Consider the following 26346-nt stretch of genomic DNA (forward strand, 5'->3'; position numbering starts at 1 on the left):
ATAGACGTTTTAAAAACAGTAGCAATGCAAAGAATTTAATACTGGTTTAAAAAATATGTGACTTCTTACTTTTAATCTTATAGAGCTTCAATTTCTCCTCCTTGTGGGATCTCAGACTATGACTTCTATTGAAGGGCCTGTCTCTGTGGAGAGGATTGATCCAAAAGGACGTGTCTGGCTGAAGCCATGGTCCCACCTCTGAGCAATCACTACTCTGGGCCGATCTTGTTGAGTCATCAGAGAGGGATCTGCCCCGGACCTGCCTCTGGCCTTGTCCCCTCTGATTGCAGTCACTGTTAGAAGTGGAGGCCAAGCAGGTTTGCCATTTTTTCTCAATGCTAAGCACACCAGTTTCATCACCTTCCGAAAATGCCAGGTTCACATATCCACCTCCAGTTCGCATGCTCTCAGCTTGAGAAGGGAGGGAGGTCACTTTCATGGGTGCAGGTGTACAAACCAAAGTGGGTATAACTTGTTCTCCCCTGTCTTGTCTGGCTGGTATCTGAGCAACTGGCTCGTATGGCTCCTTGGGTTCAGCCACCGAGTCCTGGGCTGAGACAACTGGGGTCTGCCAAGTCAGATGAACAGGGACCTCACTCTGGGTAACCTGTTCAGTTGCCAGTGCATCTGTACCTGCTTTCCCAGATTGTCTGGACAGGGGCAAGTCAGTTTCTGCTGAAAAAGGAACTTGCTTTAGACAAGAAGGGACCAGGAGAAACTGGCCATACTTTCGACGTCGTTGCCTGTTAACCCCAGAAGCAACTATTTTATTTTCTGTTTCTTGCTCCTCCTGGTCATCTCTTACGTTTGAAGTCTCTCTCTGCCTGTCTGTACTCTCAAGAAGGGGCCTGCTCCGCACTCTTGGGGAATGCCAGCCTCTGGCCTGGCTCTGCAGCAAAGAAGTGGGCATGCTATAATACTGGCATTTCTTCTCCCCACACATTTCCATGTTGCCTAGAACGTCTGCACAGATGACATTGTTCCAGCTGTGGGAAAGTTTTCTGCAAGTAGAATGCTTTCTGTTGGTCAGGAGAGCCTCATCCTCTTGTAAGGTGTCAACAGCAGAAAGGACTTTTAGGGTGTCCACTGTCAGGGCAGAGAGGTCCTGCAGGTGTCCCACCTGGCTGTCCAAAGATAGTAAGGAGTCCTTTATAAAAGACACCTTTTCATTCATTTCTTTCAGCTGGAAGTACATCTCTGTAACCCTAATGGTGAAAGGAGGGAGAAAACCAATAAACACATTAAGCCAATGGGAATTTGCCTTCTCTTTTCCTGTCCTACTTCCATCTTTAGGTCGCTCCTTAGGCTAAGCTGCTTCCCAAAGTTAGATATGCCTTCTGCTTTCTTCTCTCTTCAACATATTCTCTCATCCCTGGTGATCTCACCCACTCCCATAATTCCCACTATCACCCCAATGAGGAAAAACCACAAACCTACATTTTTAGCCCTTATTTCTCTCTACTATTTCAGAATCACATTTCCAGCTTCCTGCTAGTTATCCTTGCAATCATCTCATCAATCAGCCCATTTGTCTTCATTAATATATTCATTGATTTACATGACAAACATTTGAACACTTCCTATTGGCAAGCACTGTGCTATTTTGTTACAGAAAGGAGATCCTGAGGAAGAAATCAGAATGATAGGAACAGAATCAATAACCAAACATGTAATTAGAGAAAAAATGTATAGATCTTTAAAAAAAGTTCCAAGTCTACAGTACAAACAGGCTCCCCGGGTTTCAAACAAAACCCATTTTAAGAGACTTACATTCAGAGAAAGACTGAGGCAAATTTTTAAAATTATTTTGAATTCTTTAACTCAAAATGATGAGGTCCAGCTATCGATTCATGTAAAAACAACACAGGACATCTTCAGCTATTCAAGTACAAGTACAAAAGTAAATTGCAAGTAGAGTTAAATTAAATGTAACAATTAATTTCATTTAGAGAATGAGAGAGAAAGAAAGAATAAAGAAAATGTTGGTTAATATTTATCAGTATATATCTCTGTAAATATCTCTGTACAGGGATGGGTTTTGTTTTGTTTCCCCCAAAAGAGATATGTTAAAGTCCTAATCCCCAATACTCTCCGAATGATCTTATTTGAAGATAAGGTCTTTACAGAAGTAATTAAGTTAAAACGAGATCATTAGGGTGGGCCCTATGCCCATATTGATACTGACTCAACACAAGGTTGACATAAGGGAAACCATATTGTAGAAAAGAAGCCATATTGTAACTTTGAATGCTCTGTAGATTTTATGGCCCCTCTCAGCTGCTATAAGTTGATAACTTTGTTCTTTTGAGTTCCTTAGGAATGTGATTGATCCCCAGGCAGAAAGTCTATTCTGATACCATCATCAATGACAACTGAAAGATCAGGGTATAGGGCCATTGCTCTGGTCTCTGATGCATATCCAGTAAAAGAAAAGACTATCAGGAACTGAGAACAGATGTCTGCCCCCACCTGGAGAGCAGATGGAGACCCCATTGGGATTAGGTCTATTTTTCAGGTGCTGTTAAAATTTGGATTGTCTATACTTCTTATCCTTCTGGTTAGATACTTGATAATAAAATGTGCCTTTAGATGTTGTTCTGGAACTGTTGAGCAAAGTACAAAATTCGAATAATGCAAAATGTCGACCTGAATCCAGGAAAAAGAGAATATTTCCAAATGAGTACTAACCAGTTTCATTCCTCTAACCCAGATCTATGACCCAATTCAGCAGGAAGTAGCTAGATCAGTCGTCACTCCAAATCCCTCAAGAATGAGGAATGACGAAAGAATAGGGGGGATGGAAACCAGCAAATAACTAGCCATTGATGATTAAGTAGCTAGGAACTAAAGTTTTTTTTTTTTCCTTTTTGCAATTACTGATTATAGCTTTTAGTTGTTCCCCTGCCCATTGTTAACTATGCTGTTTAGGCAATATGCCACCTGACTCCCACAAGGTTCCTATAGATAACATCTCCCTGGAGCCTGGGTCACCATGGTAATTGCAGTTTGAGCTGTTTTTCAGGAATTAGAACCCCTTGTCCAGTTCAGGCCAGTTGAGACCACCAACCCATTAACTGGGCCCATGCAGATGTCCAATAAGCGATCTTTTGACGTCAAGAGGCTAAACACTCCACCCTCAGATCATGCTAATGCCACCATCCTGTGAACACACATCCTATGAAGAGGCATGAAGTCTCACTACACTTGCACAGATCATCAATTACCTCACCTCTCCTCACCTCCAATCATCTATCTCCACATTTCAGACCACCTTGCACCCCTACCCCATAAATATCCCTGAGTCCCTATTTTCAGAGAAGTGGATCTGATACTCATTCTCTCACTTCCTCACATGGCTGCCTTGTGATTAAACCCTCTCTCTGCTGCAATCTTGTCATCTCAGTGTTTGGTTTTCTGGGCAAAAGTCAAAAATGAACCTGGGCTTGGTAATAGTATGACTAGTATCCTTATAAAAAGGGGAAATTTGGACCCAGAGGGAAGATGATGTGAGGATACATAGGGAGAAGACCACCCTATGACTAGAGTGACATATCTACAAGCCAAGGAACACCAAAGATTGCCAGCAAACACCAGAAGCTTAGAAGAGGCAAGCAAAGATCCTCCCCTTGAGTCATCAGAGAGAGCATGGCCCTGTCAACATCTTGATCTTGGACTTTTAGCCTCCAGAACTGAGAGACAATAAAGTTCTGCTGTTGTAAAACACCAAGTTTTTGGTACTTTATTATGGCAGCCTTAGGAAACTAACACAGTTATCAAAACTTAACAGTCAATAGAATCAATTAAAAAAATATATCAGATTTGGTTACATAAAAGGAAACTCATACTCCTGAAAATAGAATACAAAATTTTAAAACAAAAAATAAATTGGAAATTATTCTAACAAATAAGATAAGGTGTTTGTATCCTTTAATAAATCTAAAGCTTTTACAAATTGTTGAAGAAAAAAGTTACAAAGATTCCAAAGGGCATGAACAGATAATTCACGAAAGATAAAATATGAAAGATAACAAAACATGGTAAAATATTCAATCTCATTAGGTAAGCAGAGAAATGAAAGTTGAGACAACGGTGAGCTCATCTACATTGTTACAACATTTTTTTAACCCGGCAAATTAAAAAAAAGATTAAAATTACTCAATATTGGCAAGGATGCAACATTAAGACATTCAATCAGGCAACATATACAAAGAAGTTGAAATTTCACTCTGCTAAGGCAGACAGATATTCATTCCATTATAAGAGAGAATACTATGCAGCCATTAAAAGTCAGATGGAGAAAGACAAATACCATGTGATTTCACGTATATGGGGAATATAAAAAAACCAAACAAACAAAAACAAACTCATAGATACAAAGAACAGATTGGTGGTCACTAGAGGCAAAAAGGATTAGGAGGTGGGTGAAATGAGTGAAGGGGCTCAATTACATGGTGATGAGTAGAAACTAGACTTACAGTGGGTGATGATCACTTTGAAGTATATACAAATATCAAATTATACCGTTGCACACCTGAGACCTATAAAATGTTATATACCAATTTTATCTCAATAAAAAAAAATCATACTTATATGGCTGATAGTAATTGTCTTTGTCTATTTCTTGTAGGGGTGGGGATGTGGATGTCCACTGTGTTCTGCATTACATACTTTTAAATTTGGTATTAAAACTTTGTAAGTAGAGATAAAATATCTTTACAAAGAATGTTTAATTATTTGAAGAAATGTTTTGGGTGTGTGTGGTGGGCTACAAAATACAAACGTATAACTTTAACTAAAAATATATAGAAGACTAAATGGAAAAAGACCAAAATTTTCACAGTGGCCTCTAGCTTATGACCTTGCTTCATCTTTCTTTGCTTCCCCTGTTTCATTCTTTTATTTGGAGGAGGAAGTATACTTTCCAGTTTCTCAATAATGGAAATCTTTTATCAACAGGAACAAAGAGAAAAACAGCAAGGGAGGGAATCTAATCAACAGTTTCACAGCTGACATGACCACGCATAGAAATAAAACAATGATCCCCTGTCTTCTTTGGGGCTGGAAGAAGCAGTGATCACAGTGCGAAGAGGTCAGCACTCAGCTGTAGCAAACACTTCCCGAAAGAGTGTAAGACATCCCCTCTCTAGAATACATCTCAAGTCACACGGATTGAGAAACCTTCCACTTCTTCCCTCTGAAGACTTTGCAGATAGGAATTAAAGAATAAAGAGGGTGGTATTTTCCATTTATATTGCCATCTATGTGGGTGGAACCCTCTCTTTCTTGCTTCTGCTATAGAATTCAACTTCTATGACTCAACAGAGGCTTAATAAATGCTTCCTGACCTCTAGAACCTGCAAAACTAGAATTGGCAAGGATGATGAGGGAAAGAGCACAAAATATATGTATAGTCCCTTCCAAATATGCTTAATTAGAGCCTCTCCATTTAGTGCACTGTTTCATCTAATTCAAAAACAGTACAGTCTGAACAGCAGTAATGGAGACTCATTAAGTTCCATTAGCAGCGAATGGATACAATAGAAACCAGCAACTATTCACAGCAACAGGTAACATGCTACAATAGAGACCTGTTAGACAAATAACCTGGTCACCCGCAAACCAGGTCCTCTTGCTTTTATAGGCCCTTATTTTCCAAAGCTTAGTGTCCCGTGAAACATATTTTAATTATATTCATCAACCACCAACTACATTAATTTAATCTAGCCTTTCAGTCATTCTGACACATAAAATAAATTGTTATAAGTTTAGTTTCCTCTTTGCAAGGTTTGAGGGTGGAGGGAAGACCAGTATTGTTTTATTATGGGCCTTTGGACAAGATATTTTAAAATGAGATTATAACAAGCATAATTACAGTCATCATGATAATCATAATATCCACTGAGTGCTCACTATGTGCCAGGCATTTTACAAAGGCTCCAGATTATTATTTTATTGAATCCACATGACAATTCTAGGAGGTAGCCATCACTATTATTCTTTTCATGAAAAGAGGTCAGGTCACATGACCAGTCACATGGTGGTGACAGTGAGGCTTCAAACCCAGACGGTCTGACTCCATACTCCCTGGCAGTAACCACTGCACTCCAGTACCTCTCAGCAACTCAGGGATCTAGGCAGAGTTCTTTTGGGGGTCCTAGAGTCCCATGAAAGGCTAAGAGAATTACACCAACGTCTCCCGTGCTGGGAGGTGTTCACAAGTGTTCTTCAATAAGGTTTCATGGCGAAATAATGACAGGGCCCGCTCAAACTATAACTCTGCTGAGTCACAACGTGCATTATGTTAAAGCAGTCAAACTTCTTGTAAAATGTAGCATTTCCCGAATACAACATGCCCATACATGCTTAATATGGAAAAACACCCAATGAATATCTTACTCCACAAAACAGAGGGAGAGAAATGCTGACTAGGGTCAAAAAGCAGCCAGCGTTGCAAATAAAAAAAGTAAGATATAAAACAACCTTAATATGTTCTCTTTTTCCACTTTCACAACTACTCAATTCTATAAGGATATGGGCGATCTCTTCTCTAGAGGTAGGCAAACATGCAAATAGCCTCCTAATCTCCTTTCCCTCCCTCTTTAAATTACTCCTCAGTCACCACAGGAAAACATTCTTCCCTCTCTTCGTACCTCACTTATGAGCTTCCTAGAATGACCTCAACAAGAACAACCACATAAAAAGAGGGCTGGCAAGATAGCTCTATTAAGGGGGAAAATTGATTGATTATGTTTTGAAGTTAAATCAGAGCTTCCTAACCAAATTCTAGAGCCCTTGAAAGTATCTAGAATATTTTTAGAAGCTATATACCCATCTACCTCATAATCCTTCTCTACTCAAATGTCAAAAAAATTCAAGAGAAATATGATGATTACCAGTGCTAGGGTTATTATTGTTGTTGTTGTTGTTGTTGTTAAATTCCTTGTTTGTAAATGTCTGGTTCTCAAATTTTCACTCTGCATTCACTTGACTCATGATATTACCTTCTCCTAGTTTTCCTTATACTCCTCTGGTCAATTCTTTTTTTTTTTTGTGAGGAAGATTGTTGTTGAGCTAAGATCTGTGCCAATCTTCCTCTATATTATATGTGGGACACTGCCACAGTGTGGCTTGATGAGCAGTGTGGAGGTCCGTGCACTGGGGATCCGAACCTGCAAACTCCAGGCCACCAAAGTGGAGCACGTGAACCTAACCACTACACCACCAGGCCAGCCCATCTGGTCAATTCTTTTTAGTCTTCTCCATGTGTTCCTCTTCCTCCATCCATTATATAGGTGTTGGTGCCTCTCAGGGTCCAAGTCTCAGCCCACTGAGTTCCCTCATTCTACTTGCTTACTGAGCATAATTGCTTCCTTTGTCATAGTTTTATTTTCTTACAAAAGGCAAATGACTCCCAACTCTCCGTGTCCAGTTCAAATTTGCTCCAGGGCTTCAGATTCACAGATCTCAAGCCTCCCAAACATCTCTGGCTAAATGTGCCACTAGAATCTCAGGCTCAACACATCTAAACCTCATTGCTTCCGCCTCCCCCATTCATTTTGTATGTGGCGCCACCTTTCACCTAATTACCCTTGCTACAGATCTGAAAGTCATCCTGGACTCCATCTTCATCCTTAGCTCCACATCTGATCCCTAACTCACTTCAAGAATTGTCCTTTCTAAATATGTATTTATTCATCCTTTCTACTAGGTCTGAATTTTTGTGTCCCCTCAAAATTCAAATGTTGAAATCCTACCCTGAAGGTAATCATATTAGTAGGCAAGGTCTTCAGGAGGTAATTAGGTCATGAGGGTAGAGCCCTCATGAAGGAAATTAGTGCTCTTACAAAAGAGACTCCACAGAACTCCCTAACTCCTTCCGCCATGTGAGGATACAACGAGACGTTTGCTACCGGAAGAGGGCCCTCACCTGACTGTGCTGGCACCCTGATCTCAGACTTCCAGCCTCCAGAACTGCGAGCAGTAAATTTCTGCTGTTTATAAACCACCCAGTCTGTGGTATTTTGTTGTTATCGTTGCCTGAATGGACTAAGATACCCACTTTTCAATCCCGCCACCACTAACACGGCCAGTCCTTGGGACTCATCCTTCTGCTGCATAGATCTCTCGAGTGGTCTCCCTACTTCCAACTCTGACGCCTCAAATCCACACAGTAACTGAAGGAATCTGCCTAGAAGGCAAACCTGTCCATGTCACTGCCCACCGGAAATCCTTCCATAGTTTACAGTGTGAAGTAAGGGGCTCTCCATGACCTTGTCCCAGTTCATAACTGGGGGTGGGAGGGGAGCTATCTTGATCCATCTTATTTTCCCTTTTTCTTAAGGTTTGGAAGGGAATTTGTATTTAAAAGAAATTATACTCACAAATTTTGGAGCCCATTTTTACATAATAATAGATAACTTTCATTGCACCCTTACCACATAGTCCATCTACATTATCTCACATAATCCTCACAACAACTCTAAGAGGTAGGTCTATTTTTGTGTCCATTTTACATATAAGAAAACGAAGACCCAGAGTACATTCACCCAAGTACAAATAGCCAGTAAGTGACAGAAGCAGGACTTCATCCCAGCTCTGTAAACTCCTATCTGGGTGTATGTTTCATACAAAACTGAGAACCAGGCTGGCCCACAGGACTCAGAGTACAGCTACAAAGAAGGCAGAATGTGTGGAAGAGGGAATGGGAAGCTCACAGAGCTATGGCCTAAGGATATTATGCAAGTAAAATAATAGGGTCTGAATTTTATGGGCTCACAAATCTTTATTTGATATTCAATTTTTTCTCAATATTAAAATTTAATCTGAAATTCAATCAAGCAGCTACCTAAACATATTTACATAAATGGGGTATCAATAGATAAGTCTGGAAATATGACATAGGCCCATAATGAACCATTTAGAAAGTTTTTAATGTGGTTCAGTTTTAAATAAGGCCATATTTAAGGATTCACTATCTATGTGGACATCAGAAAAAATACATGCATCATTAGGCATAACATTTTATAGTCAGGTCCACCAATATTCGAAAATGAAGGAACACATTTATCTTCTGTCAACTTGCTTCCAGTTACAAAAGCAACTCCGTGTTTTAAAAAGTGCATATAATCATGGGGACTATAGTTAATAATACTGTATTTTATATTTGAAAGTTGGTAAGAGAGTAGACCTTGAAAGTTCTCATCACAAGGAAAAAAAATTATAACTACGTAAGGTGATGGATGTTAACTAGACATTGTGGTGATCAATTTGCAAAATATACAAGTATTAAATCATTCTGTTGTATACCTGAAACAAATATGTCAACTATATCTAAATTTTTGAAATGCATATAATCACATGGCGTCCTGGATATTTTAACACAATGCTGCACCCACAATTAGCAGTACATCCGCAATAGCTTTGATCCTGCCAGAGTTACTGCATACATTCACTTTCTCCAAAACAACTTCTCTTTCCGCGAACCTCTGAATGGCCTCCCTGCACCGGCTGCCCAGAATCACACGCACCCCCACGCACCCTCAGCCGTGACTGCCATGAGAACCACGTTCCCACACCCTGGCTTCATCCCCTGGCACACTGCTCAGAGTCCCTCCCGGCCCCCTGCTTGGGGGGAAAGTCCTCCATTAACCCCCTTCTCGAGGACTTCACTCCAGCAAATCGCCTCCTCCCTCCTGCTCCTGCAGTTTCTCCCTTGCTGGTGGGTCATTTCCAGGAAGAAACACATTTATTTTGTTATCTCCACATCAAATAGAATGAAAGAACTCATCCTGTCTCCATATTCCCCCCGCTTCCCTTCACAGGAAAACATCATTCAAAAGCTCTCTATAACTGCTGTCTCCACTTCTATTCGCCCTTCACATACTGCAGTGAAGCTGCCATCTATTTCACGGCACAACTGCCAGTCAGGCGCCGGGGGAACTCTGTGACTCCCGGTGCAACCAGCGCCCTGCACTCATCCTCCTCCCGACCTACCGCTGCTCCTGGACACCCCTTGCTGTCCGAGTTGGCTGTTCCCTCAGCCAGGTGTGCCATCCCACCACATGTCTCTGCCTGGCCCACCTCCCTCAGGTCTCTCCTCCTCAATGCCTCGAGTGACCTTCCCATACCACCAGGCTACCCAAAATGGTCCAACCCAACCCCAACTCTGGCAGACCCCTTGCCACCATCATTTTCTCTTCTCTTATACTACTTTATTCATCATTCTTTTACTGTCTGACGTTAAGTTACATATTTCTTTTTAATCCTCAACCCTCCATGTGCACGCACTACAATGTAAGTCCTATGATGGCAGGGACCCTTGTCTCTTATTCACCATTTATCTCCAGTAACTAGAAGACTATCTGGAACACAGTAGATGCTAATAAATGTGCACTGACTGCATGAATATCATATCCCACTAGAGAAAATTTTAAAGAACACTATCCTCTGGGTTTTGAAAGTAGATCTTTCTAGTTTTTTTTAGACATTCGAGTAGAGTCAGGTTTAGATAGCAGTTTGGAGGTGGCAAATATATATATATCTTTTACCTCTCTGATGTCACTCGGATTTGTTCTTCACAACTACAATTCAGGCCTTCCATCTTCTCATGGAAGTATTTTTCCACACACTGTTCTTCAAAATCGTAAAGTTTTTTTAGATCCTCCTTACTCAGGTAGAGTTCTGTGGAAATGAATATGGACACAAAAAGGATCATTATTCACCCTCCATAGGAAGCTGAGGGAGTGTATGAGTGGCTTTTCTTCCACTTGTATTGAAAATCAATAAACTGTAGCTTGTGTGATAAAAGTTTGCCGCCTCGTCACACCATATAATCTATAATATTAATTGGGAAGTAGTTTGTAGAAACAACTGGAAACGCCAGTCTGGGTCTTTCCTATTTGTTCTATAAACAGATGTGGGAATCTGAAGATGATTCATGTGTAACAGACACTTTATCTTCAATATTTTCATAGGTTAGAATGTTTTTACACATTAAGAAAAATTCACTATAAAGTCATGCATTGTTTTAATGACAGAGATATGTTCTGAGAAATGCATCATTAGGTGATTTCATCGTCATGCAAAAATTATAAAGTGTACTTACACAAACCTAGATGGTATAATCTACTATTCACCTAGGCTACTATGGTACTGATACTATACTGATCTCATGGGACCACCGTTGTAAATGCGGTCCGTCATTGATGGAAATGGCGTTATGCGGTGCGTGACTGTATTTATATGCATTTGGGGAAAGAATCTGGTTGTCTTTTTCTCTTGCCAATTGTTTTATCCGTTAAAATGACCATCAGTAACCTCTAGGTTAAAATCAAGGTTAGAAGAAGTCAAAGGCTGTTGAAATTAATCCAGTAAGCGTAAGAAAGTTCTACCTTGTTACACTGAGTTTGTATATACTAAGTTCTTCTACTGAAAAAAGAGACGTTATTACCAGTCAGTAGCCAGTCAAGGCACACCTTCCCTAACATAATTAGAATTAACTCATTAAAAAACACATCATTTGAGTGTAGTAGAGATGGCTGGGGAACCGAGTGGGCTCTTGAGTAGGAGACAGCTGCGTGCAGGATATAAGTGCGGCCAGAGTGACACAGTTGTGACCTGAGCGGGTCCTGACCTGCCAGTGCCTCAGTTTTCCTTTCTGTAAAATGGGAATCATGATGGTCACTAACTCATGGTCACGTTGTTTCAAGGATTAAATAAAGTGCCTGTAAAGGCATTAGGACAGTGCTTGGCAACCCTCAATAAATAGTTACAACTTTTTTCAAAAAGACATCATTTTGTGATACTATGGAGCTAATGCCATTCTACATCAAACTTCAGCAGTCACCTCAGTCTATCACCTCGGCTCTCACTCCGACCTAACAGAAAAACACATCATCTTTTGAGCAAGTTTCTAACACTTGAAAAATATAAAAATGGTGTTGCAAAAAGTGGAAAGTTGGAAAGCTCTTTACCTTCAATAGTTTCACTTAAATTAGGGAAAAAACAACCATTAGAGTTCTCCAGAATTTATTAGAAATGCAAATGTTCCCTTATTTTCCAATAAAATGAAAGACAAAAGGATTGATTTTAAATTGAAAAAAATGGCTAAAAGAAAATAATATTCAGCCATATAATATGTTCACAACCCAAGGGCACAACATTTTCTGATTTTATGATATGGAAGAATCTTAAAAATACTAAAAAAAATATCCAGTATCCCCCAGCCCCACCCAGCCCTAAATGTCTGTTTGCATTAAAGAATCTCCTGTGAGGAAGAAACTTTACAACTGTCGTGATTTGAGCCTTCTGGATTCCTGAGAGCAAATGACCCACAGAGCAACTCCAGTCACAGGTGCAGCATGCACATGCAGGGCTTTCTTGTGACCGTCCGCCAGGTGGCACTGCTGCCCCGTATGCAAACATCTTGATCCTCAATACAGAGAATTGGAAGCAATCTCACAAAAATCCCAGAATTTTTCAGAGCTCAGCGTGAAAGCACCTCTATCCACAGAAAAGTTACTTGAGTTTTATACCAGAATCATCCTACTAGCCCAGATCAAGGTGAGCCCAGGAAAAGTTCTTTGGCATGGTGCTAGGAAATCTGGCCAAATTCTACTCAATCCCATGATCTTTCATTCAACTGTTAGGTTGCAACAGTTCTGCAGCCAACCCCTCGGATGGCACTCTATTGAAAATCTTAAAAATTACAAATTAACTTCAGTTGTGCTTTGGCTTCTTTATAAAGGCTGAATCGCTTCAGGGGAAAAAATGGAAAAGGAAAATAAATCTTCAAAGCGACTGAAAACGAGAAAAATATTTCACAGAGCCAAGTACCAGGAGCAAAAGCTTATCAACCTGTCAACCTTGTACTAATACCTGTCCCCCTAAAGGCTCACCAAAATGTATAATAGTCTATAATCCCTTATCTGAAACTCCTGGAACCAGATATGTTTTAGAATTCAGAATCTGTCTTTTGTAGTTTTAGAGTAATAATATAGTGCATATACCATAAATGAAGTAAATCTCTAGTCAGGGCTGGGGCAGTACCCTGCAATCAAACACATTACTATTTCTGCAGCCAAATCCATGAATATTTATACTATATGGGATAAAGAGAATAAATGTCTTCACATTGGTCCCATTGGCCTCTTTTGCCCAAAATGAGTCTTTCCCTGATTTAAGGAAGAAAAAGACTTTCCATTTTTAGAAGCACTTTTGATTTAAAAATTGGGATAAAGGATCATGAATTTATGCCACTCATTTCCTCTATATTGAGGAATTATCTAGAAATGGGCCTGGTACCAGTTGTGGAATTGCTTGAGAGGAACTACAGAAGATCTGTAAAACCAAAATAAGGAATGTTCTCTTATGACAATTAGTATGATAGTCATATCCTGCAGTCAAGATATGACTAAGCAAAATGAACTAGGAAAATCTCAAAATGCATAAATGTAAGCTTTGCAAAAAAAAAAATAAATAAGTAAAATGAGAATCCACATTTCTGCATCCTGAGTTGAAGTTCTTAAGAATACAAAACATCCATTTAGAATCACCTCCATAGTCAATAAATCAGAGAACGGAGAACCGTGACTCTTGATAATAAGTTAATCAAACTCTTGCTTATCTAATTCTCTTAGACCTCAAGGGCTGCAGAAACTCCTTTCTTTTTGGATTCTATCATCAACAACAAGGAAATGAGTACGGGTCACTGTGACTACCTTCTAGGAGCTATTCTGACGAATTCCCAGGTAAGCAGAGAAAACGCAGGTTTTCCAGGAGACATAAAGCCTTTACATATTCAAGCAGAGATTGCATTCCTACCTATTCGTTTCTTTCAAAGTATCAGCTAATCTTGGCAAAAGGCACTACACCACATAATGAGGTCAATGTATTTACTTTGACCTCGTCCTCAGCTGATACTCTATTGTCAGTTAAATCCCAGAGCCTTCCGTCCTGTGCCCTGAATTTAATTGGCTATGGTCAGTGTGTCTTCACCTTGGATCTCCACTCTTTACTCTCTACCTCCTGCCCCACCAATGAAAACTTACTTAATCCAACATCTCCCTCTTCTTGGTCGTTTGGAGCTTGATGACAGCAAAGACGGCGAAGGAGGAGACCCACGTGACTCAGCAGGATGAAAGGCGGGGGCAGCCAAGGCTTCTCATGGTAGGTCATGATGTAGCGATAGCGATTGTATTTCCACAGTTTATTTGAAATGGATTTCATATCTAGGTAAACATTACTGTAAGTTATAGGAAGAGAGGGACAATGTTTTAATACGGAATCCTGAAACATAGTGGTTAGATTCTTTATTTTCCAACTTGCATGATTGGTTCACCTGACACTACCGGCAGCTGGCCAATAAAAATAATATCCATTGCATTTATGATTCTTCTTCCACCAAACAAAATACATTAATCACCTTCTACAATAAAATATGCTGATCAGAATAATAAGCAAAAGGTAGAAATTACAATCAGATAAGAAAATGCTAACATTTTAAAATGCAATGAACAGAAACTGCCAGCTGGAACTTAACACTATTCTTGGTTCACCATCTCCTCTCACATGAGAAGCTCTTTTCAGTCCATAATTCATCATTCACAGTAAACAGCTTTAATGTTCCTCTATATCATCACCCTTACAAAGAGATTCTCTTAATGTCAAATGTGAAAATTGCTAGAATAATCCTAGTTAAAACACTCAAATGAAAAAGTATTAATGAAGAAGAGACAGAGAAGAAAAATCAATTCATCCCAAAATAAATCAATATGCAGGGCTTCCATTTAGAAGCTAGGTAAATTATTTAGATTAAAATGAAAGTAACCCTTTATTGGTAGGCCCCCTCGGATTTTCCCTTTAATTACATTAATTATAATATGCAGATAGTATAGTAAATATTGATACTATAGAACTTACAATGGAAGTTGTGATGGGTGGTACAGTTATTCTAAAATAGCATATCATCCCTAACTACTTAACTGTAAGTATATAACATTATTGGGGGTGGGCATAATGGAATGTCCATCTTAAAATTTTGATTAGGCTAATATAAAATTAGCTTCTTTAGAGAAAGATGGTAGAGTAGTACTTGGGTAGGGCAGCCAAATAGCAAATGAAAATACAAGCAAGCTTAAACTTGAGCAATGACAGAGAAAGAACCAGCACCATCCTAGAGAAAGCCAGCTTAGGATAAGAGGAGAGAGGAAGGTCACAGAGTCCATAAAGTAGATGATGGAAACACAGATAACTGTGTTTTAACAGCAGTTCTCAAAGTGTGGTCACTGAACTAGCAGCATTAGCATCACGTGAGAACATGTCAGTTCTTGGGTCCTAGCCCAGAACTACCAAATTAGGAACCCTAGCGGTGGACATTATAGCCATCTGTGTCTCAGCAAGCCCTCCAGGTGATTCTCGTGCACCATCAAGTTTGAGATCCACCAAGATGACAGGCCACTGTCACACCAAATGCCACTATGGCTGTCCACCAGCAGGTGGCGATCTTCAGAGTGTACTGTATTTCAGGTTCTTTGTAACTATTGGCACAGAGAGTCTGGAAAGGGCCCCTGGACAGGTAGTCAGATCTGAGGGTCAGCTTGTTTGGTCCTCAGTGTGTTCATGTCTAAAGTGAGAAGATTGGTCTATCTGAGGATTTCTCAACCTCTCCTTTGACACTTGCCATTTTGGAGAACCAAAAATCTCATACCCACTCTCAACATTGTTTGAAATGTCTAACAAATAGCTATGCTAACTAAACATCAATAAATGTTATAAGTTCATAAAACGGTGGGGGCTAAAAAAGATAGCTATCATATAAACTTGTAACAAGCAGGAAAGCATGTCTTCCCCAAATATATGGCAAATATTGTTTTTTAGTATTCTGATTTATTTTGCCTCCCTCCAGCCTTTATCCTCTCTGCTTTCTTTACTTAGATTCCATGCATTGACTTCCCTTTTCTTATCTCTCTCTCTTCAGTGAGATAATCAATGAATAAAATACCTAGCACAGTGCTTAGCACATAAGAGGCATTCAGAAAATACTTGTTTCTTCCCAGCACCTCACTTGATTTCTTTCATTCATCAAAGAAATATGCACCAAGCACTCTTCTTGGTGTTTGGGATAAATTCATGAGTAAAAAAGACCACAAAAAAAAAAAAAAAAGAAAACCCAATAGTCCCTGTGGAGCTTATTTATATTCCAGTAGATGAGCCAGATAAACAGAAAAACATAATATATAAATAAATTAAAAATATATTTGTGTATATAATACAAGTGAGTAGGAAGCCAGAAGAGTAAGGAGTAGAAGGTCTGCCAAGGACAATGAAAGGGAGCCGCACTCGTAAATCTCATCCTTAGGTCAGGCCTAATTCATAAGGGGACATGTGAGCAAAGACTTGAAGTGGGTGAGGGAATGAACTACACTGATACCTGGGGGAAGAGCGTTCCAGACTTAGGGAACAGCAAGCAAAAACACACCTGCATTGTGTGAGAAACAGTGAGAGGCCAGTGTGGTTGGAGAGGAATGGGTGAGGGGAAGAGTAGCGTGATTTGAGAAGCAACAGAGAAGCCAAATCACATGGAGCCCTCTAGATCATTGTAGGAACTTTGACTTTTACCCAGAGGGAAACGGGGAGCCATTGAAGGGTTTGGAGCAGAACAGTGACATCTTCTGACATATGTTTTTAAAGGGTTACTAAGGCTACTGCATTGACAACAGAATTTCGAGGCCAAAGACAGAAGCAGAGAAAGAAATTTGGAGACTGTGGTAGCAGTGGGGCAGTAAGAGGCAGTTGGATTGGTGATCTCTTTGCAGGTAGGGTCAACAGGGGCTCCTGACAGTTTAAAGGTGGAAGTATGAGAGGCATTAAGAATGACTCCAAGGTTTTTGGTCAGAACAACTAGAAAGATGGAGCTTGGCCAGAAACTTGTGGTCTTCTCCCTGGATTTGGAAAAGACTACAAGTAGAATAAGTATATGCCGGGAAAGAGGGGAGATCAAGAGTTTGGACATTTAAAACTTTAGAATTCTGTATGCATCAAACTGGTGATGGAAGGGGGCAGTTGCATCTATAAGACTGGAGTTCAAGGAAGAGATTTGGGCTGGATATACAAATTGGAATTTGTCGACATCTACAGGAAACTGACCAAAATCACCAAACAAAGCGTAAATAAATGACAAGCAAGGTCTGGGCCCAGGGACATTCCACTGTTAAAAGGTTGAGGAGAAGGAGATAATCCAGAAAAGGAGACTGAGAAGAAGAGAAAAGTGAGATAGAAGAAAACAGAGAACGAGATACACTGGGAGCCAAGTGAAGAAAGGATATCAAGAACTCCATAGCCAACTTTCAACCTCATCAACTCTTATTCTTCTATTATTCCAACTTATTACTTTATTACAATGCATCATCTCCTTTCATTCTGCTTTTACTACACTTTCTCTCCATTTATTTTTTCTCTTTTCATGCTCTGCTCCCTTCCTACCAGTAGTTTCATGCCCATATTTTAAAACCACAGTAATAAAACATGGAACACACACAAAATCCAACATTACATACTCAAAATACATGTGAATTTACTCAAAATACCTGCCCCTATTTTGATTTAAATAAAATAACCATATTTAATTAAAATAACCTACTTGAAGAAAGCAATCAACAGGTTCACCATGATGATATATTGCACAAAGAGGTAGACAGCTTGGAGGAACGGAGTAAGAAAAGATCCAGGAGGGCAAGACGGGTCACTTGAACAAACTACAAATAAAGAATTGAAAAGAATGAGAAATAAGGTGAATCAGAGTCTTATGACTCTAGACAAATATTTAGCACATTAACGTAGCAGAATACCAGAAATTTTTGACATTTTTATGATTTAGATGATTATTTTCCAAATTTCATTTTTATTCTGAGTATCTAAAAAGGTTCAATTTCTGCATGATGGCAAAATCCCCTTTGCACCGTCTATCTCTGAAGCGTAGACTTCTCCATATATCATCCAGTATGGCTCAAACACAATATCTCGAGCAAGGCTCCAAGATGGGGGCTCCTGTGGCGAAAGGATGGCCTTGCGTGCCACTCCAAAGCTCAGCAGGACTATGGCCATCATGATCACAATGTAGAACATGTTTGCTGTCTGCAAAATAGCACAGCACAACCAGAATTTTACCACAGACTTGAAATTTAAAACTAATCAAACACCAGCAGCCATCATTATTATACCTGCCAATAATAAGACTGTCTACAGTCATTGACCAAAATGCCCTAATCCATGAATAGCTGGGTTTCCTTTGGCTAAATCATTTTGTTTTCGCTGCACAGTATGTGTTTCATGTCATGTGGTCTGTTGGAAAAACAAATGTGCTAAGGGTAAAGAGTCTGTACTTCTTTCTTTAAGAAGTAATGAAATGTGAACAGCTTTTGAATATCTAATTCCAACTTTTCACCAATTGGACCAGAGGTTAGGAAAAGAAAGAAATAAAAATAAGGGGTCAAATAAGTCAAATGGCTCCTTATTCCTGGGATTATCTTCAGGAATTGATGAGAGTCTCAGAAATTGATCAGGTCAGTTTTATTTTGCTTACTAAATGCACATCAACTAAACGCGATTGTTCACGGTGGCAAAAGACAATTATTCCATGAGTATTCCATGAGCTTCTCTACATATCTTAGCCTCCCTTCCATGAGGCTGGGACAATGTGACCAATTCTAACTGATGGCCTGTGGAGTGACAGTGACTTATGTCACTTCCTGTCCAGAGCAGTTAAAAGCTGTTAAACTTTCTCCCTCCCTCCCATTCCCTGCCACAGGAGACCTTGGAAGCCACATGTTGACATGGCTGTGTGACAAGATGGAAGGATTCTGAATCCCTGAATCACAGGGCAGAGGACAACCCTTAGGAGCACTCCTCAAACTTTGCATTAGGGAAAAATAAACTTGTGCTGAGTCACTGAGATATATCAGTTACTTAGCATAGCCTATCTGACAAACACCCGTGTCACCAAGACCAGAGAAAATGTTGCTGATGTAAAAGTGTAAAGTAAGCAAAATCTGTCTTTGGAGTCCTAGAGGGTATCCCTCTTCTGCTCTTTGTTTCAGCACTACCCTTCCCTCGCAAGAACTTGCCCCTTCCCCACCAGTGAGTATTCCAGAAAGAAAAGCCAAAGATGATCTGGAGGGACTGCACTTCCTCAAGGCTGGGTCTCAGGTCCTGTGAAAAACCAGCTGGAGTAGCTAGTCCAGCTGCACAGTGAGGTCAGATGACAGACAGAGCCAGGTAGCCTAGATTTGAATCCTGCTCCTCAACTTAAGCCCTTGGGAAATTTATTTAAGCTCCATTTCCCCGTATATAAAAAGTGGGTAATAATAGTACCTATCTCATAAAGTCATTTTGAAGATTAAATGAGTTAATATACACAAAGTACTTAGAACAGTGTGTGGCTCATAGTAAGCACTATTTAAGAGTTGGCTTAGGGTGGGGAGATAAAAAGATAAATTGATATTTCACCAGAAAATATTATTGGTGGTAGCCTCACACAAATCTGGCTCTCGGGAATGACTGCGCTCAGAGACAAGCTTGACTCAATCATATCATCTGACCCTAACCAAAAGGGTAAGCTGAGTATCTAATCAACCACCTAATATGCGATCCAAGGGCTTTGTTAAATATGAATTTGTGGTTACAAGGAAAGCAGTGATGAAATGATCTTGCTGTCTCTGCTTCTAAAAATAATTCAAAGAGTTAAACTATTGGATGTGAACATGAAATTAGGTAGAACCATTAGAAAGGACACCAGAATATACAAGCAAACTGTACTCACCATTTTTGCAATCATGGTCACATATGGACCTGCATGTTGATTCACAGCAAAGAAGTCCAAGAGCCGTGAGAACCAGAATATGATGTCTATGCAGTAGATTAGTCTTCCCGCCGTGTGGAAAGGAGGGTTACCCCACCGAAGGCCAAAACCAACTGAAAACAGGCCAATAGCCACAGTCTCCATTAGGTTCCAGTACTCACTAATCCATACCTTCACCTTTTGAGTAAACTTCCCAGGTTCTGAAATACAGACCTAAAAGAAGAAAGAAAGAAGGAAATTTAAAGAATAGGGTATAACTCAAGAGTCTCATCAATATATTCTTCTTCAACACACCAACTGCTCATTTAAAGAGTAATTTGAATCCTGCCAAACCTTAGATGGCAAGGAGATTTGGGAGACTTAAGTTATCCTTGGGTAATGAATTATGCAAACAATTCTATAAATATATTTTAATGTCACTGATAGTGCTAGCCAGCTATTTGAAAACACAACCAGAAGTAAAAAAAAATAAAGGAAGTTTTTCTACTTTCATAAATTCTAAGCTAATACAGGGGAACACCAAGACATTTTAAAACTCAATACAGCAGTGGATCTATATAGCTTCAATTCCATTTCCTGAGGTATAGCTGAATGCAAAAGAGACTGGTTCGAAACTGAGGAATCCTGAAATCTAGTCCTATTACTGCTATTTAGTGAGTTCTTGATAAATTACTAAGAATGTCACAGTGGGAGTCACTATTATAAGAAATCATTCCTGCAACAAAATATTAGACAAATAGAAACATAAAATAGCAAACCTATTTTCCCTGAAGCATAAAAAATGGTGAAATTCAGAATCTCTCTAGAATTGTTATCTATAATTATAAACTCCACAATAGCAACCAGCAGGCAACATAGGTATAATTACTAAGAACACATTTACTTAGTGTATAATGTTGGTCATCTTAGCTGTAGGACAAAATAAATGTTTGTAAATGCATAAACATAGAGATTCATACACATTGATATCTAAAGCACCGCAAATCATAACTGTACGTGATTCCAGTTATAACTGCATAGGAATGTTAATTCTTTTTTAAGTGACTCGTTGCAAACTAAAAATGAAAATTTTGATTTGTTTGGTTTGGTTTCTTTGGCTACTTGCCTCAGAGGGATTTTCAGTTCCAGTTTGCAAAGGTGTTTAGATGGATCTTTCAAAAGTTAGAAATGAATTCTTAACAAATTGCACAACTTTGGCCATTTATGTTATGTTTCACAGTGAGCCGAAACTGCTAATATGCAAGTAATGCAAGACTATAAAAATCAATCTCACAAAAAAACCCCACTTCTGGGTACTCAAATAGTTGGAGAGTCTAATAACAATTAGCATCACTCTAGGACTGATAAACACACTAAGACATCCTTGAAAATAACTGCTTTCAAAAAGCAGCAACTAGCAGGAAGTATTCGGCAAGGATAAAGGGCTGAGAGCAGAGATTTTCCCCTAAACACTCTTCCTGTAGCATGCAAATCAGGATCAGCATTACCTGTCTCACCCCAACCCTTGCTGTGTCCATTTTCGTCCCGAGCCCAGAACACCTCTAGGAGAGGTGCAGAGAAGACAAAGGCAGAAGGGGTAACTCACCTCCCTGACTTTCTCAACGGCGTTGGTGAAGATGTAAATGATGACAAGCCACTCCTGCACGCTGGGCTGGGGCTGCATCTCCACCAACACTGTGTAAGTGAACAGCATGAGGAACGCGACATACGCCATCTGTGAGGGGAACACACATTCCCCACATGTGAGCAACAGTCATAATGGAGGATGCCAAGCAGACAGAGACAGAGCCGAGCGGAAACACACGCATGAAATTCGATGTGATAACATGAAACTGGGACCACTCTCTGATTAGTGATGATCTAATATCCAGGAAGGCACAAGAATCCATGGTTTTCTAGTCTGGGATTTACTGGCAGGAATGAAGATCACTATTCTCAAATGCATGAGAGGGGTCACTGTCTCCGCCTGTTGGCTCCTGACCAGAATTTCCAGAAGACTGCACATCCAGCATGGGCACTTTCAGGCTAACAGCAAGCCAAGAGGGAATCACACACCTTCCCCTCCATTCACACATACAAAACGTGTGTGCCAAGTACACCAACTGAGCAGTGTCAATAGGTGCCTATTTTCAAACATCATAAATTGTGGCATTTACTACTGCTAAGAGTTTTATTTTATATTGATGAAAAATTCTGGTTAGTGGAGAAGTATTGTCTAACTGTGAGTCCTCGTAATTAAAGACATATTTTCAGCACTCAGCCTGAAGCATGATAGATATTCAAGAAACATATGTTTAATTACTGTGTACACTAAACCTAATGCCCAGTCTCTTCAAAGAATTAAAACACAATAAACACACATATAGTCATGCATTGTTTAACAACAGGGAAACATTCTGAGAAATGCATCCTTAGGAGATGTCATGGTTGTGGGAACATCATAGAGTGTACTTACACAAACCTAGGTGGCATAGCCTATGACACACCTAGGCTATATGGAACTAATCTTATTGGACACGGTCACATGTGGTCCATTGTTGACTGAAACATCATTATACAGTGCATGACTGTGTATACATAGTGATTAATAGCTTTGTAATCTTATCTAACTTTCTTATCTTCTTAAGATATATTCCCAGAAGCAGAATAGCTGGGTACACACATTTAAAACTGTAAAACATATTACTAAATTGCCTGCCAGGAAGGCTTTCCCAGTTTCCACAATCACCAACAATGCACAAGATGGCACAGTCCTTTAACAGCTTCAGAGACAATACACGGTGCTAGCTGATTGACACTTGTATTAAAAATCCCAGATCAATAGAGAGAAAAATGTGTGCTTGTGTGTGCATGTGTTTTCATTCTCACAAGAATCATATTATTTTAATCTAGATTCCTATTTCTCATATCTTTGTGAGGTCTACCTAAGTGTGACAAGTCTTCCAAGTTTAGTTCTATGTAGACAATGGCTGAAACCACTTCTGACTACACAATAGCGATATTATATATAACAGGTGGTATTGCAGGCAGCTATAGTGGATATTACTGCCCATAAGTTAAAGAGCCATAGTAGAGAAGAATATAAGAAAGTTAAGGTAAATTCTATTAATTCTGTACTTCTCTAGGTCTGTGCCTCAAAGTCTGAGTACATTTGACGGCCCGTTAGGGACATAATTGAATAAATTTATGCTATCAAGCAGTCATTTTTTACATTTTTGTCATTGCTTTTACAGTGGCCAGATACTAAAACACTGTAGATCTTGGTGGTATTGCTTCTGAGTCTTTTTATTTCTTTCCAATTTTTAAAAAAAGATTCAAAAATGTTTACATTTTTCTTTTCAACATAACATTTATAACAAGACACTGCTTTAATATAGCACACACGCCATAACCTAGCAATGTGATAGCCAACACTAAAAAGCCTGTGCTCACCATCCATTATAGTGGGCAGATCTGGCTGGCTTATTTGTCCTATTTATTAGCTATTTTTTGTTGTTCTATTTGCTTAGCTTTGCTCCTGTTTCTAAGAGTTTGTAAGCTGGAAATTTCTAAGGAAAGAAATAGTTGAATACTCTTTTCCCAATGATGTGACTATAGCTAAAATTCTCTCAGAGCTGTAATCAGTCTCTGGGATATTTCGGTGCATACTCACAAAAATGATGAAACCTCATCATTTGAAGGGAGATTTGATTTTTGAAAAACAAATAAAAGTCATTCAGAGCTATGCACTTATTCAATAAGTATACAATCAGAGTGTATGGTTGGCCAAGTAAATATTTTGAAATATAACACATTTAGATAAGTATCCTTTTACAGTCACACTTCAAATGTTTTAGAAATACAAAATCTTGGCCATGAGTAATTAATGTATAGACAAGCATTAGAAAAATAAACACTATTAAATATGAAAAGCATTAAAACATTTAAAGTACAGTTCATGCTGTCTCTGTATCTCTACTATTCATAATAGATTTGGTATTTGTTCATACAATTCAACTTCTAAAATTTTTATTGCCCTCTATATATTTATGAGCATATGTTAGTGTAGACAATAAACACCTGCATTTTGTCTGTATTACACATTATTCCTACAAAGAAAAAAAAATTCAACTGCTAATTTTTTTGCACAAGATGGGAAGAGAATCCACCTCCATCACTTAACTCTAAAAACATCATTGTTAACTCTACTGTCCCACAAAGCTTCAAATGCTCAGTCCCAGCTGTGCCCAATGGAAGCACACCAGGAGGAAGAAAATGCTTGTTCTTTCACTCCCAAAGATCTGCTCCAACCTTTCCTTGCCTCCCTCCAATCTTCTTTCCTACCTCCTTTGTCATTCCCCCAGTTTTTTGTTACAGCACTTCTACGTTTTTATCACAAATAGGCAAATCAGGCCTATCATTATCAACATTATCATTAGCTATTAATCATCATGAATAATATATATAATTATTGCAATGAGACCAACCGTATAAAACCAAAACTTGACAATTGGAGCACTGTAGAACTCATAGATTTTCCTGGTCCATGGAAGGCTCTGGGGACCACTCTTTAAATCAAAATGCTGATTTTCATCCAGTTTCTCATCAGGGCCCCTTTCTAAATCACAATCTTTCTGCAAAAGAAATACATAATTATTTATTGTCAGGGGCTTAACTAAAATATTGACATTGGCAAATATCCAAAATATACCATAAATATATAAGTATAATGAATACATTAGAAATTAACTGGGCACCCACTTGCCAAATTATAATCTTAGTCTTGAAGGGAAAGAAAACTACATGTTATTGTACAAAATCTTTGTCTGGGTAAGGAGTACAGGGTATTTCTGAAAAGCAAGCTGTCTCCAACAATCAGAACTAGTCAAACTAAGAGTAGTTGCAAGGATTTAAAAATGGTCCCTGCTTCTGTTCTGTTTAATCTCTTTCATCAGTAATTTTGGAACCTAAGGATATTCATAAAATCCACAAGAAATCAATAGCAGATGATACCATTATTAACATAATTCAAAAGGACAAAATGGACATGCAACAATGATGTATCTTTTCCTAGTCATAGGAAAGCCAGGCACAGCATTAGTTTCAGGATTCTGGCTTTGACAACTTCTTCACTCATTTAAAGCAGAAGTTCTTTACCAGAAGGTCATGGACTCTCTGAGCTTCTGGAGTTCCTTGAACCTCCTGCAACTATATGCAAGTATTGTGTTGTACGTGTGCATTTTTCTAGGGAAAGCATCATATCTTTCATCAGTTTCTCAAAGCTATGTGTCAGCCCAAAGGGGTTAAGCCTTGTAGGTGATGAGCACTCAGTATCTGTGTGTGGGAGAGAAGTGGTTGCATGAGTGACTACACAGGTGTCCACACAGAAGAGCCTTTAAAAAGAAAAGAAAAAAGAAATTTTAAAAAAAGGAAAAAAGCACTTGTAGCCTAGTTGCTTTTGAGAAGAGGGAACTTAGGGGCTGTCAAAGAGAAGCAAAAGAAATGTTACCCGACTATAAATTTCTGTGTGGTTTTAATTTTCTAACAGGAAATGCATTACTTGTGTAATTTTTTGAAGCAGTATTAAATGAAAAGAAAGGAATGTTCTCTGATGCCTCTCAGACTAGCACATTTCTTCAACTCATCCACAAAAGATCTCTCTAGCATCAGACCTGCAAGATTAGCAAGATTTTTCAAATGAATCACGTTTTGCTTGAATTGTCTGTGTAATTGCAGGAAATGTAATTTTCGAGGCCTCAGGCATCTAACGGGTTATCTCAATGCCTGACTGATTGTTCCGTGACTTGCCTCACTTTGGGCAGTGGAGTTGGGGGTGTGACTTGGAGGTGTAGGAACTGACCCATTTCCTAACAGGTTTGAACCAGCCTAGAGTTAAAATGGCTTAGCACTGATTAGACAAGTCACAGCGTACTGTGATTTTAATGACAACAGTACCACTTCAGAAAGACCCCAGAAAGCAATTTAAGTAATGACCTTGTTATTAAATAATTTCTCTTATTATTTTGTCTAGGAGTGTTTCATTAGGTCTTAATTACCGTTGACAGTCTGTTGTGGATTATAAAGTGCTAATTGAGCCTCTGAGTTGAATTCAAAGACACCAACTACCATGATGAATACAGCATGGAAACACAAATTGAGATTCAAGACTTTTTTTTTCCTTACAAGAAGGTAAACACAAAAATATTTCACTTAGCTAACTTTTATTCTACTCAAATCTCAATCTCTCTCTCCTTCTCTCTATGTCTCTATCCCACTCCTCTTTCTCTTTCTCTTTCTCTAAGAGGAATCAGATACCTGCAGGCACAAGGAATAAAATTATAACTATAACAATCAACTCTACTGTAATTCATGCCTATTTTACATTGTATTATAGTTATCTTTTCCTTTTAATGATGCTCTGATAAAATAGATTATTGTTCAACTTTTTAAAACTTTTTTTCATTGTGATTTATCAAGTTGTTTAAGACTAAACTCATCTTTCACCTTCAAAA

The 26346-nt window shown here is 39.0% G+C and overlaps 1 protein-coding gene and 1 long non-coding RNA gene across 5 annotated transcripts in view; one reads left to right on the plus strand and one right to left on the minus strand.

Moving 5' to 3' along the window:
• Positions 1-26346, minus strand: part of TRPM6 (transient receptor potential cation channel subfamily M member 6) — a 165573-nt gene that overhangs the window by 35466 nt on the left and 103761 nt on the right. For all 4 annotated transcript variants that reach the window (XM_008531410.2, XM_008531408.2, XM_008531406.2 and 1 more), the window contains exons 19-26: positions 24322-24468; positions 21441-21569; positions 19817-20068; positions 17958-18132; positions 17639-17753; positions 14049-14242; positions 10548-10680; positions 70-1205 (exon numbers count right to left, since the gene is read on the minus strand). In XM_008531410.2, coding sequence (XP_008529632.2) covers positions 70-1205; positions 10548-10680; positions 14049-14242; positions 17639-17753; positions 17958-18132; positions 19817-20068; positions 21441-21569; positions 24322-24468 — 2281 coding nt within the window. The remainder of the gene's footprint in view (positions 1-69; positions 1206-10547; positions 10681-14048; positions 14243-17638; positions 17754-17957; positions 18133-19816; positions 20069-21440; positions 21570-24321; positions 24469-26346) is intronic.
• Positions 5365-26023, plus strand: LOC139078601 (uncharacterized). Its single transcript, XR_011531618.1, has 4 exons — positions 5365-5567; positions 13638-13748; positions 14085-14166; positions 25866-26023. It is a non-coding gene; the product is annotated as an uncharacterized lncRNA (long non-coding RNA).

Source organism: Equus przewalskii, chromosome 22 (genome assembly GCF_037783145.1).
Source record: "Equus przewalskii isolate Varuska chromosome 22, EquPr2, whole genome shotgun sequence".
Lineage (NCBI taxonomy): Eukaryota > Metazoa > Chordata > Mammalia > Perissodactyla > Equidae > Equus > Equus przewalskii.